Here is a 19056-nt window from a genome sequence, read left to right on the forward strand (position 1 = left end):
TTTTTTTTACTGCACAATCATTACCTTAGGTTTATTTAGATTCTCAAAGAAATGCTAACAATTAATTAAAATAGACAATGTTAAATGCAGTCTTTTCTAAGCTCTTAATTCCGCATTAATCACACTTCCTGTTTTAACCTGGTTTGAATTGTTAATTTAATCAAAGAAACTGCTGTACTTGAGGAAATTGACTTAATTTGTAATCTGCTTCATATCTCAAACATTTCTGTGTCTACATGTTTTCTTCTCAAATAGGCTGGCTTTATTTATTATTCTAAGTTGATCAATTTAAAATAATGAATCAAGGATCAATTAGCACAGTGGAAATCAAAATGACTAAAACCCAAACTTAAAATTTGGCTTTCTATCCTGGTGGGATGGAACGGGGAAAAAAATAATAAGGAATATCTCTCCAATAAGCAGTATCAAAAACTACTATTTTTAGTGCAATTTGAAACAGGGTGTACTTTAATCTTACAGAGAAAAACAAAGGCTCGAACAGCAAAACCATAACCATTAGTACTTAAAACATGAACCGGCACTTAACAACTAATAAATCATAGGACCTTTTGAAAACTGTTGAAGGCTTGTTTGCACACAACTGATAGCACCGCAGGAATACCATAGCAATAAGCAGGTTTCTATTTTTCTAATAAGCAGGCGAAATGCAACGCTTTGACACAAAATCATTCCAGTTTTCATGTGAATAAACAGTAAATTCTTTTTAAATAGTGGGACATTAATACCTACAAAAGAGGAAAAAAAACACCAACACTAGACTAATTTGGATTGACAACATATTCAAATATTAGATTTAGGTTGATCAAGAATTATATATTGTTTTAAATAATAAAACAATTTCTCCCCAAAAAAGTGGCTTTGTGTGGCCTTAATTAGGACTTATCATTACACAGTTGTAATACAACTAATAAAGATTATAGAGTTAAATTTTACTTGTCATTTTAAAATAATTTAATCCAAAATGTTACATCTCTAAAGGATGTTTGTACATGTCAAAAGTAATTATTAATTTAGAATAGCCATGACATAATTAATGCCACATAATTTGTATGTGCAGAGTGACAAGCAGCATACAGTTCAGAAATATTTTCCTTAACATTCTTTTTCAAGTTCATCAGGCTTCAGGTTTTTTGTACTGAAAACATCTTTTCACCACAGGAGCACAGATGTATTTATGCATAAATGTCAAAGCAGCCTCTCCAACCAATGTAGCTGAAAGGTTACCGGGCATTTACATTTTAGTTTTTCTTTGTTTTTTTCTCAATCATTCAGATGAAACGCCTGCACCAGAAATGAAAGCTCTGTCATTTCACATTCAACTCTGTGTCCATCAAAACCTCTCTTGACAACACTGCAGACAAAGTACACAGAGCTTTCTCCCCCTGCTGTTCCTTCCAAGGCCTCTTAAAGTAGTTCACTCTGAGACTGCTATTGTTTCACAATATATAGTCACCTCCAAATTCATTCGCATTCAGAGTGAAGATGTGTAGAAAGACTCAGTAGCATAATATTGCACTCAATAATGTAAAAAAACCAAACATTTGTGTACATTTAAGTCAGGAAAATAATTGCTTCTGCACAAAACTACTGATGCCAGAATGATTGTTACCAATAAATGTAAAGTAACTGAAGCTTTGTTTTTTAATTTCTACTTTAATGTTTTAAGTAAATTACAGTATGGGGATCTATAATTACTAATCTATTACTTAGTGTCTCTCCTATCCCATCTTAAAAAAATACCAAAAACATACACACAAGAGAACATGCACATGTGTTGATCTTCATAATTCAGGAATGGCTACTAGAAAATTGTTATTCACCTGAACTTGCCCAAATCTCCAGTCAGAGTACAACATTATTTGAAACAAATGAAACAGCAGGGAGAACAAAATATCTTGTCTTAATTTCTTAGTTCATTAAAACATCACAATATTTTTGTCAATTTAAAGTTGGTCTTGTGCTATCCAGATGCTGTCAATGTGTTACCTAGTCTGGGGAGGCAAATTAAGCATTTATTGTATGCATGTGCAGAGGGAGTTGCATCATGTTGGTGTGGCGTGTCTGCCATTTCACTAGTTCACTTAGGCCAAAAAAAAAAGTTAATGAAGAAAAAAAGACTAAATTAAAAAAGAAAAAACCAAAACATTATATGAGAATGGGACCCAAGAAAATCTGTTCCTCAGAGGATCTTGAGGATATCGAGAGATTGCTGGATTGTCATAGGAAATTGCAACAATCCAACTGCACCAGAAGATTACCCTGGTCTTGATTGATGAGGTCAAATCTTTGAGACTTAAACATGAAGAAAAGAACAAACAGATTATTGTTCTGGAGAGCCTAGAGACCGACTTGGAACAATATATGAGGATGAATTATGTGACCATCAGTGGACTGCATCAAGCTGCGCTGTTTTGTACCGTACTGGCGAGGTCCAAGCTAGCTGTCAATGTGGTCCAGTCGATGTGGTCTTCGAACTGTAAGGTAGACCCCTGGAGGAGGTAAAAGTTTGGATCATTTGTGACGTTGCTGAAGTGGACAAACATGGCTAAACACATTAATGCTATAAGTTGGAGCACAGGTGATATTACACATGACTCATGATCATCATGACACGTTACAGCTATGGACACAACACTAACACCTATGACTATTGCTGTGCTGTTAGTCAGGAACTAAGGACATTCACTTATACACATTATAAATGTCTGGAAATGACCTAGCTGTTATACTACTGATCAATATAACAGAACATACTGGTCCTTCTCAAAATATTAGCATATTGTGATAAAGTTCATTATTTTCCATAATGTCATGATGAAAATTTAACATTCATATATTTTAGATACATTGCACACTAACTGAAATATTTCAGGTCTTTTATTGTCTTAATACGGATGATTTTGGCATACAGCTCATGAAAACCCAAAATTCCTATCTCACAAAATTAGCATATCATTAAAAGGGTCTCTAAACGAGCTATGAACCTAATCATCTGAATCAACGAGTTAACTCTAAACACCTGCAAAAGATTCCTGGGGCCTTTAAAACTCCCAGCCTGGTTTATCACTCAAAACCCCAATCATGGGTAAGACTGCCGACCTGACTGCTGTCCAGAAGGCCACTATTGACACCCTCAAGCAAGAGGGTAAGACACAGAAAGAAATTTCTGAACGAATAGGCTGTTCCCAGAGTGCTGTATCAAGGCACCTCAGTGGGAAGTCTGTGGGAAGGAAAAAGTGTGGCAGAAAACGCTGCACAACGAGAAGAGGTGACCGGACCCTGAGAAAGATTGTGGAGAAGGGCCGATTCCAGACCTTGGGGGACCTGCGGAAGCAGTGGACTGAGTGTGGAGTAGAAACATCCAGAGCCACCGTGCACAGGTGTGTGCAGGAAATGGGCTACAGGTGCCGCATTCCCCAGACCTGGGCTACAGAGAAGCAGCACTGGACTGTTGCTCAGTGGTCCAAAGTACTTTTTTCGGATGAAAGCAAATTCTGCATGTCATTCAGAAATCAAGGTGCCAGAGTCTGGAGGAAGACTGGGGAGAAGGAAATGCCAAAATGCCAGAAGTCCAGTGTCAAGTACCCACAGTCAGTGATGGTCTGGGGTGCCGTGTCGGCTGCTGGTGTTGGTCCACTGTGTTTTATCAAGGGCAGGGTCAATGCAGCTAGCTATCAGGAGATTTTGGACCACTTCATGCTTCCATCTGCTGAAAAGCTTTATGGAGATGAAGATTTCATTTTTCAGCATGACCTGGCACCTGCTCACAGTGCCAAAACCACTGGTAAATGGTTTACTGACCATGGTATCACTGTGCTCAATTGGCCTGCCAACTCTCCTGACCTGAACCCCATAGAGAATCTGTGGGATATTGTGAAGAGAACGTTGAGAGACTCAAGACCCAACACTCTGGATGAGCTAAAGGCCGCTATTGAAGCATCCTGGGCCTCCATAAGACCTCAGCAGTGCCACAGGCTGATTGCCTCCATGCCACGCCGCATTGAAGCAGTAATTTCTGCAAAAGGATTCCCGACCAAGTATTGAGTGCATAACTGTACATGATTATTTGAAGGTTGACGTTTTTTGTATTAAAAACACTTTTCTTTTATTGGTCGGATGAAATATGCTAATTTTGTGAGATAGGAATTTTGGGTTTTCATGAACTGTATGCCAAAATCATCTGTATTAAGACAATAAAAGACCTGAAATATTTCAGTTAGTGTGCAATGAATCTAAAATATATGAATGTTAAATTTCCATCATGACATTATGGAAAATAATGAACTTTATCACAATATGCTAATATTTTGAGAAGGACCTGTAATTTTCTTTTTATATTTTTTTAAATGCACATTGTTTTCTCATAACCCCTTTTGTTTCCACTAGGTCTGTTTTGAATGCTTCAATTCTTTTTTATCCACCAAGGATCAATAAGGTGGTGTTTGTGGGGTCCACCTTGAAGGTGTTGTCTTTTGGGTCCGTCCAGTCAGGAGAAGTGTCAGGTTATCATTGTCAGGTCAGTGATGTTCATAAGTCAGTCAGAACCTTGGTCATTTGGTCTTGGGTTGTTTTTGGTCATTTGGTCTGTGCACATAATGTCTCGTGGATCCAACCAATGATTAGTCAACAAAACTTACACACATTGTGATGTTATTTCTCCAGCTTCCACCTGTTGAAGAACATTTTTTTGTTAATAAATTAACTGCATTTCCTAGAACACTGCATTCCTCCTGGATGATCATCACCTGTTAAAAAACGTCATTGTTATTTTAGTCAGTTGTTTCACATATTCAATCAGATCATTAAACATTGCAGTAGTTGAAGTTATTAATATCAGTAGGTGAAGTTATTAGTATCACATCTTCCGCATAGAAGGTATCAGTAGGGGGTTGTTTTTGCTTTCCACTGACCACCTTTTCAGCATGCATTGCCCAGTTCTGCCAACTGCTAACCGAGCAGGTGGGTAGATCAATATTATGTTTTGTGACCTAGTTACGAATCTCAGGTAAAGCATTTGCCTGGAGGGCATTTTTTGACTGCTGTTTATAGGGAGTGTCATCAGCAGTGTCATTGAGGCCATCCAGTTTAATTGCCTGTTTTCTCCGCCTAGTATTTTTGCTACCGGGGAGGTGGTTATTAAATTTGGGGATCCCTCTCTCATAGTTTGTGAAGTTGGAAGAACTAATGGTGAATATGGTGATGCCTCTTCAGTTATTTGTCCCACTGGCGCTGAGGGTTCAGGCACTATCGCAGCTGCAGCAGCAGGCTGGGGCTGCCTGCCCCTCCCCCTTACTACACCAGTGTCATTATCTTCTTCTCTGGCAACTGATATATAAACCTCCTTGCTCTTTTTTAACGTCCCCTGCCTTTCTATTATGAGCTTCAGCAAGCCAAATTTATTTATTTTTTTTAAGTTTGACTGGGTTTTTTCCTTTTCCTAAGTTTGTCTTTCTGTTGTAATCTCTGTACCAAATGGGTACAAGCAGGAACCGAAAGATGTCCTTTAAACTTGTAATCTTTCTACCATTTAGCAAAATTTTTTTTTTTACTATATCTGGATGTTTTGAATGTATAAACTTTACATCTCCTGACGAGGGCTGCTTCCGGACGCAGTTCCCCATTTTAAGAGATTTTATTTTTATATTTATTAAAAACTATTATTAAGAACTGAGTTCTACTACTATTAATTTATATTAGCGCTATTTATTTTATTCTCTGTGCTTTATTATATATACTTTTATCCTATTTACTATTTATTTAGTTTATTATTATTCAGACTCTGCTCTTTTTTTAAATTTCTTTTATATATATATAACAGAGGTTCATTTATTATACATATCTTGTACCATCAAATCAAACAGAAATCCTCAATGGGCCCCCAACATCTCCCGGAAAACAGGCTTCTAGATCAAAACCTAAATTTGATCCGGTTATCCGCTTTGAGTTCTAATCTCGGAGAATGCAGGAGTTTTAGAATGAGATTTGATGGCACCTAATATCCAAATCAGAATTCCTTACGACACCTCTCAGCTGTCAACAACTTTATGTTAACACCAGCAACGTTTTGGGTTGTCTCACTGAGAGTGCCATATGATTCTGCAGACACACACATACACATACACCAACACATAATCACTTATAGGCCTAAATCACCTAGACTAGGTTTTCTGTTTTTTACGCGCTTTTCTTTTTAAACTCAGAATGTTTTCCATGGAGTTGGTTTGCTTTTGTATCTCCTTAAGGGAAATTACGAGTACCTCTAAACTCAAAACTCCTATTAATTCTTATTTTTATTTTTGTTTAATATACTTAGTTGGTTCCGTCTTACCTGTGCGTTTGTTCACACTGTCTGTCGAAACGCGTTGATCCACCCTCCCGGTGCCCCTCGGTCGATTCAGCGGTTACCAACACAGAATTCACTGTGCAGGATTTTTGTTCTCCAGACGTTCTGGAGGCTGTGCAGACTGGAACCCCACACGCACCGCACCGCTGGGCCCCGGGGCGGCAGATTTCTAGCGATCCAGCTCGAAGGACCAAAGAAATGTTAGAGTTAGAAAGCTGATAAACACAGACAAGTGTAAAATAAGGCACAAGTTGAACCAAGTAAGTTTGACTTGCAAGGATGAGCTAGTCCTCTGCCAAACAGCGACTTCCTTCTCACACAGAATAAATCCTTGCACCAGCCTTTTATTTACAACTCACATTCTTACAAGCAAAAAGCGGGAATCGGTTAAGCCAATTCCTACGGAGATTAAAACATAAAACGCAGTCATTCCCATATATGGTATGAGCATGTCATGTCCAGAGAGTGATCCACTCCAGACCACATTCCTCAACTTTCCACTCCCTTTGTCCACACTAAAACCAATCACAGGAATCATCTTCACTATAGTAGAAAGTCAAGCATAAACCTTGTTTAAACTAAACAATGATCATTTTTATAAATTTTTCCAACAAGTATATTACTACCATGTGCATTTTGAGCATTTACCCCCTAATCACTTGACCCAGTAGGATCACATCTAACAGTGCAACATTAATAGATACCATATTTACAAATCTCATAGATAAACAACAAATACATAATTAATAAGTATTAATTATGTATTTGTTGTTTATCTATGAGATTTGGGTTATTAATTAATGATATCTACCAGTCTTTGTAGTTTATGATGGCCACTTATAATGATTCTGATAAAGCATATGAAATTGTTTTTATATTTTTACATCACATAAGAAAAAAAAAAGATGTCCAATGACGAAGTATACTCATAAAGATTAATATTCAGAAGCACCCTGGCTTACTAACGTACTACAAAATGCTTGCAAAAAAAAACTCACCATATAGAGAATTCATAAATCACAGATCAATAGAAGCTGAGGATAGATATAAAATATACAAGAACAAGTTAACTTCTATTTTACAGATATAAAACAAGAACACTATGATAAATTAATAAATAGGAATTAAAGAAGGCATTAAAATAATGGTATTACAAACAGCTCTAGACAAATTAGTCCTCCACTATTTTACATACAATGATGATAATTTTTAAGATATAAAAAGAGTATATAATTTTAATAAAGGTTTTGTAAGTGTGGGGCCAAAACTGACTGATAGAATCGCAGATCCTGTAACAGCTGAAGCATTGAATTGAACATTAGTCAGTAGAAATTATTTTGTATATACTAGATGAACATTGACTTAGACGCATATAAAACTCACAAGAAAACAAGAAGGAAACAGGAAGATTATTCGTGATTAGGATTAGCTGACAGAGAGGGGTAAGATTAAATAAATTTTACTTCTTCTACCCCTTTTCCTGACTTATTCACCATCTAAGGTGGTTTGTGTAGGTGTGTGTTTGAAAATGTACGTAGATGTATATATGTACAGATATATATAAATGATATGTTGGCTGTGTCTATGTTGTTCTATGTAGTATTTTATATATGTCTATATAAACATATATTTAATGTGCTGTTTATATTCCGCACTGAATGTCATGTTGCATGTTAATTTAAAAATGTTGGTCACTTCTGGTGGAATGTCTAAAATAAAAAGAACACGATGATGAGTTCTTTAAGCTTGACACGATGTAATATGAGGCTCATTTTTGAATTCAGAAAGGAAGTCGTTATGGAGTTGTTGCTCTGTTAGGTTGACGACATCGACTAATGAAGACTTCTTACAAAAAGATTGAAGAAATCTGAACCACTTGCCATTTGTGTGGCATTTCTATGTATTTTACTAGGTAGAAAAAAAGACAAGATTTTAATGATAAACTGTGAAAATGACCATTAGTCACTTATAATGCTAAAGTTGGCCACTTATTTGTAGTCTTCTCTCCAAACAAAACAAGCTTTTTCATAGTTTCAATGAGTCTGTTCTGAACTCTGATTCAAAATTTAAAATAGTTCCTCTGATCCAACCTAACACACTGAACAGTGTTTTGTTACATTACATATAATTATTGAGCCTTTTTTGTATTAGAACCCCCCCCCCACAAATATAGTTTTTTATAATAATTTGTATGCATTAAGAACCCCATGGAATTAGACTAGAATATACAAGTCAAAATATGTTGACTAGTCCAGAGGTCTGCAACCTGGGGCATTAGCTTTTTAAGCCCTCCACAAAGGCACCTAATAACTTTGGCCGAATATGATGAACATCAATCTGTGTTTTTACATACAAAGACAATTAAAAAGTAATAATTTTAGCAACTCTGTTTTCTTTTGTTTTTATTGATTATATCTACACATGCTTCCCAAAACAACATGATCCTACAGGGGATATTTTTGTTATTAGATCACAAATTATTTGCTTCTTTCTCCCCTATATGTTCCATTTAAGAAATATATTATCTGTTTGTAAAATCTTAATGTCCATCTTTGTTCAAAAACAAAGAAATGTATTCAAAGCAAGTTTTTTTGTTTTTCCTGCTCTATTGTCAGTATCTTATCTAGTCTCATCCTTGTGAACCAAATATTGTCTTTCTTCAACTTCTTTTTTTTATTTCTTTTTAGGTATAGTGGCCTTTATTTTTTGCATTTTACAAAAGTGAGTAGACATAAAATAGGGTGGAGAGAGAGTGGGAAGGCCTCCGTACATGGGTGGCACACTTAAACCCTGCGCCATCGTCACCACGCCCCATCTTTCCTCATCTTCTAAGCTAGATTTATTGTTAACTTGTGAGGAACAAGTCTGAGAGAGCACTGAGACCATACAACTAACCGTTTGAAAGGGTTTGACAGTACCCAGCAGCCATTGGGTGTAATGAATGCCATGACAGGTCACCATTTGATTGGACACATAAACAGTTTTTGCTATTGCAAGTCATCAAACTGGTCTCAATATGTGCTTACTGGGATTTAACACTACAAGCAACACACAATTTATACCTACAGGGGTTGGACAATGAAACTGAAACACCTGGTTTTAGACCACAATAATTTATTAGTATGGTGTAGGGCCTTCTTTTGCGGCCAATACAGCGTCAATTCGTCTTGGGAATGACATATACAAGTCCTGCACAGTGGTCAGAGGGATTTTAAGCCATTCTTCTTGCACGATAGTGGCCAGGTCACTGCGTGATACTGGTGGAGGAAAACATTTCCTGACTCACTCCTCCAAAACACCCCAAAGTGGCTCAATAATATTTAGATCTGGTGACTGTGCAGGCCATGGGAGATGTTTCAGTTTCATTGTCCAACCCCTGTATGTAGAGGTTAGCCAAGAATAATAATGAAAGCAGTGACAATTAATGAATCAGTGTTTTTTTTTACAATATAATTGTAAAAAAAAAAAAGGAATTTCATTAACAAAGAAATAATGCCTAAGCCTGCGAACGCCTTTCCATTGTATCACTTTAAATGTAACTGCACCCTGTCAAGAAATAATGTGGTCTACTGTTGGGACATTTCTTTGGATAGAACAACTGGAAAGACCACAGAAAAAATTGATATGCAGCTGTCTTTACTGAGCTGTACGATGACATTCAATGACATTCAGCCGCCTTTGTGTTGTCAAAGCTTTCTTTTGAGACTAATTTACTCTTTTGTTCCATTTATTGATTTGTTCTGCTAAATATTTGTCATTCCACAATTAGATGTTCTTGTGTTTGCTGAAACATCCCTCAATTACAGTTTTCTGAAAATACACATAAAATGAAAATGTTGGCAATTCCTAAAGACTCTTACACTGTCATTGCATTGTTGGTAGGAAAGTTTTAATTGTGGCCCTCAGATGGCTTAGAAAGCTGACTGACATATTAATAGAAGTCATAAAGCCTACACTTTGGGATTATGGAAACTTTTTTCCTCTGACAGTACTGTTGAACATTTAATGGGAATGACATTTCTTTCATTTGTTATTTCTTTCCTAACTGTATTGATTCCATATTTGACATTTGCATGAAAAATATTCACTCTGCAATGTATTTTTTATGTAGTTTCAGAAGCCTTTCAGTAAATCAAAATGTTACTAAACGATTCATTTATTTCAGTAACTCAATTACAAAGTCAAACTAATAGATAACAGATCTATTACACACAAAGTGATATATTTCAAATCTTTATTTCCGCTCATTATAATTATGGCTCACATATATTAAAAAGCCAAAATTCAATTAGACTATTATACAAACCGATCTAAGCAGCTCAAAGCAACCTTTAGCTCCTCTCCATCGCTAAATTGGATGTCACTCATATTTCTCTGGACAATCCTTTATAGATTTTCTATAGAGTTTAGGTTTGGCCAATTAGCTGCAGCATCTCAAAAGCTTATCATTAAGCTTATCAGCAGAGGCAAGCATAAAGGCTCTAAAATGTCCAGGTGCGCCGACCTTAGGCCTGATAATCACAGTGGGCCAACACCAGGAGAAGACACGGCTTACCAAAATCACCATTGACTGTGGAATATGACTCTTAAATCAGAATCGGATTATCCTTTATCACTTGTCACTTGTACAATGAAATTGAGAAAAACAAAACTATCTAGTTCAGAGGTCTCCAACTAAAATAGCAGGAGGTCCACTTCCTCCATCATCCAAACACTTTGGGATCCGAACATTTAAAATCAATTGACAAAAATATTTTCTTTCATTTTTAGTTAACATTTATTTAACACTATAATTTTAGTTTTTTAACTACTGATCAATTATTCATATGCCCATTAAATAATCTGCAGCACAGAAAAGTGCAATCCAATTTAAGTACCAATATTATATGCACTTTTAATGGCACAGTCAAGCTGGGTCTGTACCCCTTGGTACAACAGTTCTGCTCTCCTTGTTGTGCTTGTGGTAGGCAAGGCAATTTGCTTTACCTTTACCTTAAGTTGCTGTTCTTTTTTTCCATCTAAAAGTGTTTCTGCCACAACTTCCATGCACTCTTTGATTATTTCCCAGTCAGTGGAAGGCTTTTTGTGTTTTCCTAAAATCCACCGTACTGGCAGTGAACACTCAAATGCTTGCTTTTGTGCTGTAAGACACTGTGATATCAGTCGTGTAGCTCGCTCATACTGTGCCCTTAGTTCATTTATTCTCCTCATCCTACCATCAGACCCAGGCGGAAAGCTTTGGTTGAAGTTCTAATGCTTGGTTTCGTGATGTCTCTTTAGATTTCCACTTGTTATAAGTGAAACTGATTCAGAACATATAAGGCAGACTATCCTTACACCCGATGGAAGTTAAAAGAAAGCGTGTGCTTCTGTCCCTTCAGCTTTAAATCTGCAATTTTTATAGTCCACTTTACTTATTTTTGACCAAGCCATCTTCTTTTACTCACTCAACTGTGCACCACTACTGTTCAAGCACTGTGCTTCTTCTTCTTCATTGTTTTCTGCAGTTGGCAAACAACAGTGTGGTGCATCAGCGCCACATGCTGGCTTGCAGTGTGGACCAGAATGTCGCTGACCCACATAGCTGCCCATCACGCCTGTTCAGCCAGCAGGAATAAAATGTCTATATCTACATAGTAAATTAGAAAATGCTTTGCGGTCCAGATAAAACTCTCTCTGGGTCTGGATTTGGGCCGGAGTCCGGGCTTTAGTGACCCCTGATCTAATCTGTGCATGAGCAATAAATAATTTCTATAACATAGAAAAATACAACAGATTGTTCAAAAGATAAAATAAAAACACATATACGCACATTGATACTGACTGCACATTCCCAATATTATATCTCCCTTTACATTGTGCCTGTATTGAGTTTGACTATTGCTGTTGAACTGTTTTTGTATCTGCTTGTCCTTGCTTTAATTGATCTGTAGCATCTGCCTGACGCTAAATTTTCAATATTTCACTTGGGTGAGAAGTGTCCTTTATGATGCTATGGGCTTTTTGGAGAAAACAGGAACTGTGAAGTTCTTCAAGTGTGGGGAGATGGCAGCCAATGATCTTTTGGGCTGCATTAATGACCCTCTGGAGAGCTTTCCTCTGAGCCGCTGTACAGCTACTGTACCAGATACAGATGCAGTAGGTCATTATGCTCTCAATAGAGCACCGATAAAAGGACACAGCGGTCTCTGTGTGCTATTATTTCACCTAAGGGCTGGTCGCTAATGCCGCTATGAAGTCCGAGGCCGGGGTAGCATTAGCATCCAGTGGGATGTAAACAGTAGTTCCCAAGACTACGGTCAATTCTCTCAGGAGATAGATGGGACTGCAATTAACATTGACATACTATCTGCAGTCACTGCGTTAGTGCCCTGGCTGTCAATAATGTACAAACAGAGCTCCTCTCCTCTGCTCTTACCAGAGTCCTGCATCCTGTCTTGGAGCTGCAGAGTGTAGCCTGCTATCTCGATTGCCTAATCCAGGAGGGATGAGTGTAACTAGGTCTTTGTGACCAACAGAATTCAACTCTCTCTTACGATTACGATGTTGTTTGCGGCTACCTGTAGACTCAGTTCATCTGTTTTATTCACAAGGGATCCGGAGCTGGTGAGAAAAAGGCTGGTCTATGTGGCTGTTTACCTAGCCTAACCAGTGGACTGGCTCTACAGCCATTTGTTTCCTTCTGCTCACAGCACCACCTTCGTTTCCTGGTGATCCATGGAGATCCAGGACTCATAGCTATGTCCTCCAGGATTGTGTGTGTCAACAAACTCAGCTGTCACATGCTGTTTAAAACAAACTCCTAATTTATGGAGATCTTGCCGGCTGTAGATGTTGGTTGCTCCACAGAATTGGAAAAAAAGCAACATCCAAATAATAAACAAACATTTAAAGCACCGACCAGGAAAGCCAAGAGCCTCTGCAACAATGTATGCCACAATACTACTTGCCATATTACTATGCATGAATTGTAGACAAGATCCTGGATACGTCTGTGTGTTGTGGCTTTTGAAACACTCCAGCTGCAGTCCACACCTTATGAATCACCCATAAGCTTTTGAATGGGTTTTGCTTCACAATTCTCGCCTCACTGAGGTTATTACCCTTGCTTGTGGCCCTTTTTCTAACACAATTTTCCCTCCTCTTTGCTTCCCAATGATATGCTCGGATTAAGCACTCTGTGAGCAACCAGCTACTTTATCTTGTATGGTTTATCCTTCTTGTGGATGCTGTCAGTTATTGTCTGTAGGACAACAATCAAATCACAAGACTTCCCTGTGATCGGGTGACCAAAACATGGCTATAAATCTCTATGTAATTTCCAAATTTTCACAATAACTGAATATTGCTGTGAGTCATTTTTATTAAGATGAACAGAAATAAAAACAAAATATCTTTAAATACATTTTTTAATAGAAATTAACTTTTAAAATGTTGTAATTAATTGTGTTCTTAATTTTTAAGGCTTTTTTTGTTTGAGAGAAAAAAATATTGTGAAGCAGAAAAGTAATTTTATTTCTTACTGCTACCCAAGCATTTGCCTCTTTTTTTTTTTTCTAATTGCAGAACTTCTATCAGCCTGCCATGAGCTCCGGTGCCGCTATGGCTGTGTCATGACAAGAAATGGCACCTTCTGTTTCTGTGCCGACGGGTTTGAGGTCGGTGAGGATGGGACGAGCTGTAGAGGTAAGATTCTTTATAGCCGAGAGGGGCCTTTATACTGTGGAGCCCTCCCCCCACAACAGTCTTTGCTTTTGCCCTAATCCAGACGTCTTTCAAATGAATAAACAGGAGTTGCAGGGTATGTGTGAACCAACTCTCTACACGGAGGGCCTTGTTCATGCAGTTTCCACACCAGAATACAGACATTAATGCACTTGTTTATACAGCATACAGTTTGTCAGTGTACTTCCTTCTTTCTCTTTAAATGCTCCTTACACATGCCAGAGACCATATTTCTTGCAGAAAATAAGGACTTTGCACTTGCCTCATGTTGAAGATATGAATTATAATTGCATAATTTTGCTGGTGGAGGAAGTGTATCAAAGTAGCTGAACTTCCCGAATTTGATCCAGTTGACTCAAATGTGAGGAAGAGTGGTACATTGGCTATTGCAACCCAAAAATGGCTTATTGGTAATAAAAGTAATTATACCTGATGTAGCAGACTGAGACCACATTAGCTTGGCTTTATGTATTTGGGTCAGGCTTGAGAACACCTAATTTGTTACAAATGACTCTCTTCCCTTTTTTCCATAAGATCATGATGAATGTGCCATGTATGGTGCATGCAGCCAAACCTGCACAAACACCTACGGGTCATACAGATGCAGCTGCACAGAGGGATACATCCTGCAGCCTGACAGGATATCTTGCAGAACCAAACAAGGTAAGCAGCACACTTACATGCATGAAACAATGTAATCTGCATAGCACAAATGTTTCACTTCTATTAATAAACAGGCTGGAATTCCGGTTTATCAAGTCTTGATCTTTGCGAGGAACGGTGGGTAAGATGAATGTGGTTTAGCATTGACCGCATCCATCATCCGCATAGGAACGGGTAGATCTGGTAAGCTGGGATAATGATAAAATTTATGAGCATGGGATTTTTTAGAGGTTGCCGTCTGCAGCATTTGTTTGAAGACAATAACTGATTTATGCTAATAGCTGTTGGCGGATCAGTAGCCAATGTATTCCCAAAAATAAAGCAATCTGCTAATTGTTGAAATTAGGTGCTCAAGAAAGAGACTGTGCTCATGTGATCTGTCATATGCAAGTTAATAAGTCTAACTAATTTGGTAGTGCAGTTTTATCTTGGGCATTGAGTTTTTTTTTTGTGTTCATTTTTAAGGTACACACATGGTGCATATAAGTTGGAAATAGCTGGAGGACCAAAGCACCTTGTTGGGCATAACTTGATTGTTATGGCTTTTAATCACTGTGACTTGTGTCCTGTGAGGAATAAAATGAATATGATTACCCATAAACTTAACTGAACCCAATGCTCACATGCATTAATATTAATTTAGCTGAGAGTGATAGTGGAAGGAGTGTAACTATGGGGTTACCATTAGGTGCAAAGGCTCATGAATATAAATCTGTGATTGAGCTGTGAGAGGCCAAAAGATGAGGGGTAGCAGGTTATGAAATCCACATTTGTGTGCTGAAAGTGGGACTGAATTTAAAACCCCATAAAACACATTTTTCTTTCAGTGATTTAATCTTGATCCACCCATTAGATGCAGACTAAAGTTAAGGTTGCTTCTTTTTATCTAGCATAAATTTGATGTTTTTCGTCCAGACTGAAGCAGTTGCAAATCTAAGTTTTATTCCGTTTCAGCTTGTAAAGCTTTTTTAATGGACACTAAATATATTTATTGACAAGACTTTTGTCAAGGACCAAGCAGATCACTGAAAAACATCAGCCTGGCTACATTGTCAGCCAATTTAATTTCAGCAAAATAACTTGAAAAAACAGCTTGTAGATACTTTTGTCAATACATTTCTACTTTCACCATCCCTAGCTGATTTATCTATCTAATGCTGAGGGCATTAAACCACTCAAAATAAGACATTTTATGCACAATTCAGGTGCTTACAGCAGCAGCAGAATGTCAAAATAAACCATGCCACAGTCTTTTGTTCACATTTCATCACATTACAGCCACACATCTGTTTTTAATTGAGAATTTATGAGATAAATTGCAGAATTGTGAAGTTCAAGGAAGATGAGCTCAGCTAATAGCCCTCAGAGTGCTCTTAGCCCTCCTAATTAGTTAATAGAGTCACCTGTGTGTAATTAATCTCTGTATAAATCATCTGTTCAGGCCTCAGAAGTTTGTTGAACAACATTACTGAAGGTTGTGGATAAGATTCTAAAATAACATAGCAAGCATTTCAAACCATCACCTTGAGAAGGCAACTGCAAACTCACCATGGCTGGCGGTAATGCTGATAACGCTGGAGGAGCTGCAAAGAAACCAAAAAATTGCACTTTTCCACAGAACATGTTTGGGACACAACAAACATGTGGAAGAAGGTGCTCTGCTCAAATGATACCAAAAGTGATTTATTTTTTTCTACATTCAAAACTCTATGGGAGAAAACTAATACTACAAATCAGCTTGAGTACACCATCCCTACTGTGATGTGGCAGCATCATGCTGGGGTATGCATGTGGTTCTTTTGACAGAGAGGCTGGTCAAAGATAATGGGACGATGAATGGAGCTTAGAACAGGGTAATCCTGAAAGAAAACCTTTTAGAGGCTGCAACAGATTTGAGGCTAGGCCAGAAGTTCATCTTCTACCAGGAACACAACTCTAAACATACAACCAGAGCTACAATGAATGGCCTACTCAAAGTTTAGACATAAATCTAGCTGAGAATCTATAACATGACTTGACAATGGATGTTCACAGACGTGCACCATCGAATCTGACTGAGCTACTCTGAGAAAATAATGCGTAAACATTTCAGACTGTAGATGCACAAAAGACACACCCCAAAAGTCTTGCAGCTGCACCTTATAGCTATAATTGCAGTAAAAGGTGGTTCTGCAAAGTAGAAAGTGGTTCTACAGGTGCCCACCATACCTTTTATTGGTGAGATATTTATTGGTAAAAAATATTGAAAGACATGTATAATTTTTTATCTACTTTAGAATTCTACACTACCTTTGGTTGGTGTATAACATAAAACCCAATTAAATACGTTAATAGTTTGTGGTTTTAAAATGTGACAAGAAGTAAAAACATTCAAGGGGTGTACTTACTTTTGCAAGATTCTGTACAATGCCTGTATTAATTGGAATAAAGTCATATGAAATGCTACTACAAGCTATTTATTCATTTTAATTGGTTCATCATTGTGTATTTTTGACAGAATAAAAATGCTACAACAATGCACGACCTTATGCTGGATTTAGGCAGACCTCCATCAAAATGTCTGAGCATACCCGTGTCTTTGTAAAAGTGCGCTTTTGAGTCATGCACTAGCAGTTATGCGACCCGACATTCTGATTTATTGCATGTATTAGCAGAGCAGCCCTTGACTTGAACTTGTGTGGGAGATTGGGATAAATAGGGCTCCTTCTAAGAGGGCGAACCTGATGTCAGAGAATGTGCATGGTCAATTAAACCCATAAAAGCAGCTTATTTCCGTTTTACCACCATGGTCTATTGCAGGAGGATCGAGGTTGGGAAAAAAATCCACCTCTTCCCACCTGAGTTGTTACTTGTGGTTTCAGAGTTTGGTTTGTTTGTTCAGCTTAATGCAGCTTAAAATTATTTTTTGGGATTTAAATAGGGATTTGTCTGTCAGATTAGGGGTCGATTCAATCTTAAATTTAACTGTGTAGGACTGAAAGTATTTTGGGTTTAACAAGACACTTTATTTTTTGTTAAAAAACATCCTGTCTTCTTGTTTTTTTTACAAATATCAGTCATTTTTAGCACAAAAAACACATGCTGGTTTTCAAAAGATGGACATCCAACAGTTCATGTCGGAAACTAAATTATAAACACAGGAACTGGATGAATCACCAATCAGTTCTCTTCTGAAAAAACTGAAAAATGTATAAATGGCTACACCTACTGAGTCTGAATTGTTCATATAGCCAAATAATAAATTACTGCAATTATACGCTGTGTGATAAAGTGATCATGAACACGGACATCCTTTGTTCATATTTGTAAAAAAAAAAGAAAAGTTCTAAAACAGAATGAAAGCATTTGATAACATTTTGAGAGAGTTGTAAAGGTATTTATGGGGAGGTTTAGAGCTAACTCACATATTTACTATAAAATATGTTTTGCAAAATAATATTCATGACTAGTAACAAAATTCATGCTTTTAATGTATGAAAGTAAAATAAATAAACAAACCCTTAAATGTGTCAGTTCACCTAGATTTAAATGTAACTGGCAGCGCTTTTTGTTTCTAACAAGCCATAATCGTTGCCAGAGGTCACTGTTAATAACATATTTTTTTATTAACAGGCGTTATGATTTGTACCGTTATGATGGTTCCATTGCTGTCTGCACAATCATGAGAGTTTAGTCAATTTGATAGCCTGTGTTAGGATTATGATTATTGATTAATTAATATTCATCAATAATTATAATTAAAAATCATAATTTGAGAAAATCAATTTCTTAACCAGAAATCCTCATTTATGAATTGAAACCAGAGATGTCTTCTGGTGTTGTAATTGTGTCTCAACGCCTTTGATAATTACAACTGTTAAATACTCAGTAATAATTAATAACTGTTACTAGATGTCACTGTTTAATCAACCTTTTTTTGCCAAAACGTGGGGAACTTTAACCTTATTTTGACTGACAAATCTCTCTTGCACAAAATAAACACAAACGGCTTCTCTTTATCTACGTGAAAATTTATTAAACCAATCAGCCTGATCCACCTCTATATTCCAATTCAATAATCTTCACCTAATCAAACATGCAAAGTTCTACACAAAAGGGTAAAATATCTAACTAAACAAAATAAAGCAAAACAGCAGTGGTTGTGTATGGAATCAGCAAAAGTTATAATCTGACAAAGGAATATGGTGTTGAACGGAGTTTTAGGAGAGTAGCCCAACCAACGCGTAGCTTAGTTACGGTGAGTCATGAAACTTCCCCCACCGCTGGGGATGTTCGAGAACACAAAGGGTTATAAAACTTTGGCG

The 19056-nt window shown here is 37.2% G+C and overlaps 1 protein-coding gene across 1 annotated transcript in view; it reads left to right on the forward strand.

Annotated features, from left to right (window-relative positions):
* Positions 1 to 19056, forward strand: part of lrp1bb (low density lipoprotein receptor-related protein 1Bb) — a 471544-nt gene that overhangs the window by 208747 nt on the left and 243741 nt on the right. Inside the window, exons 4-5 of the mRNA XM_047370155.1 lie at positions 13931 to 14050; positions 14624 to 14752. Coding sequence (XP_047226111.1) covers positions 13931 to 14050; positions 14624 to 14752 — 249 coding nt within the window. The remainder of the gene's footprint in view (positions 1 to 13930; positions 14051 to 14623; positions 14753 to 19056) is intronic.

The sequence above is a fragment of the Girardinichthys multiradiatus genome, chromosome 7 (genome assembly GCF_021462225.1).
Source record: "Girardinichthys multiradiatus isolate DD_20200921_A chromosome 7, DD_fGirMul_XY1, whole genome shotgun sequence".
NCBI lineage: Eukaryota > Metazoa > Chordata > Actinopteri > Cyprinodontiformes > Goodeidae > Girardinichthys > Girardinichthys multiradiatus.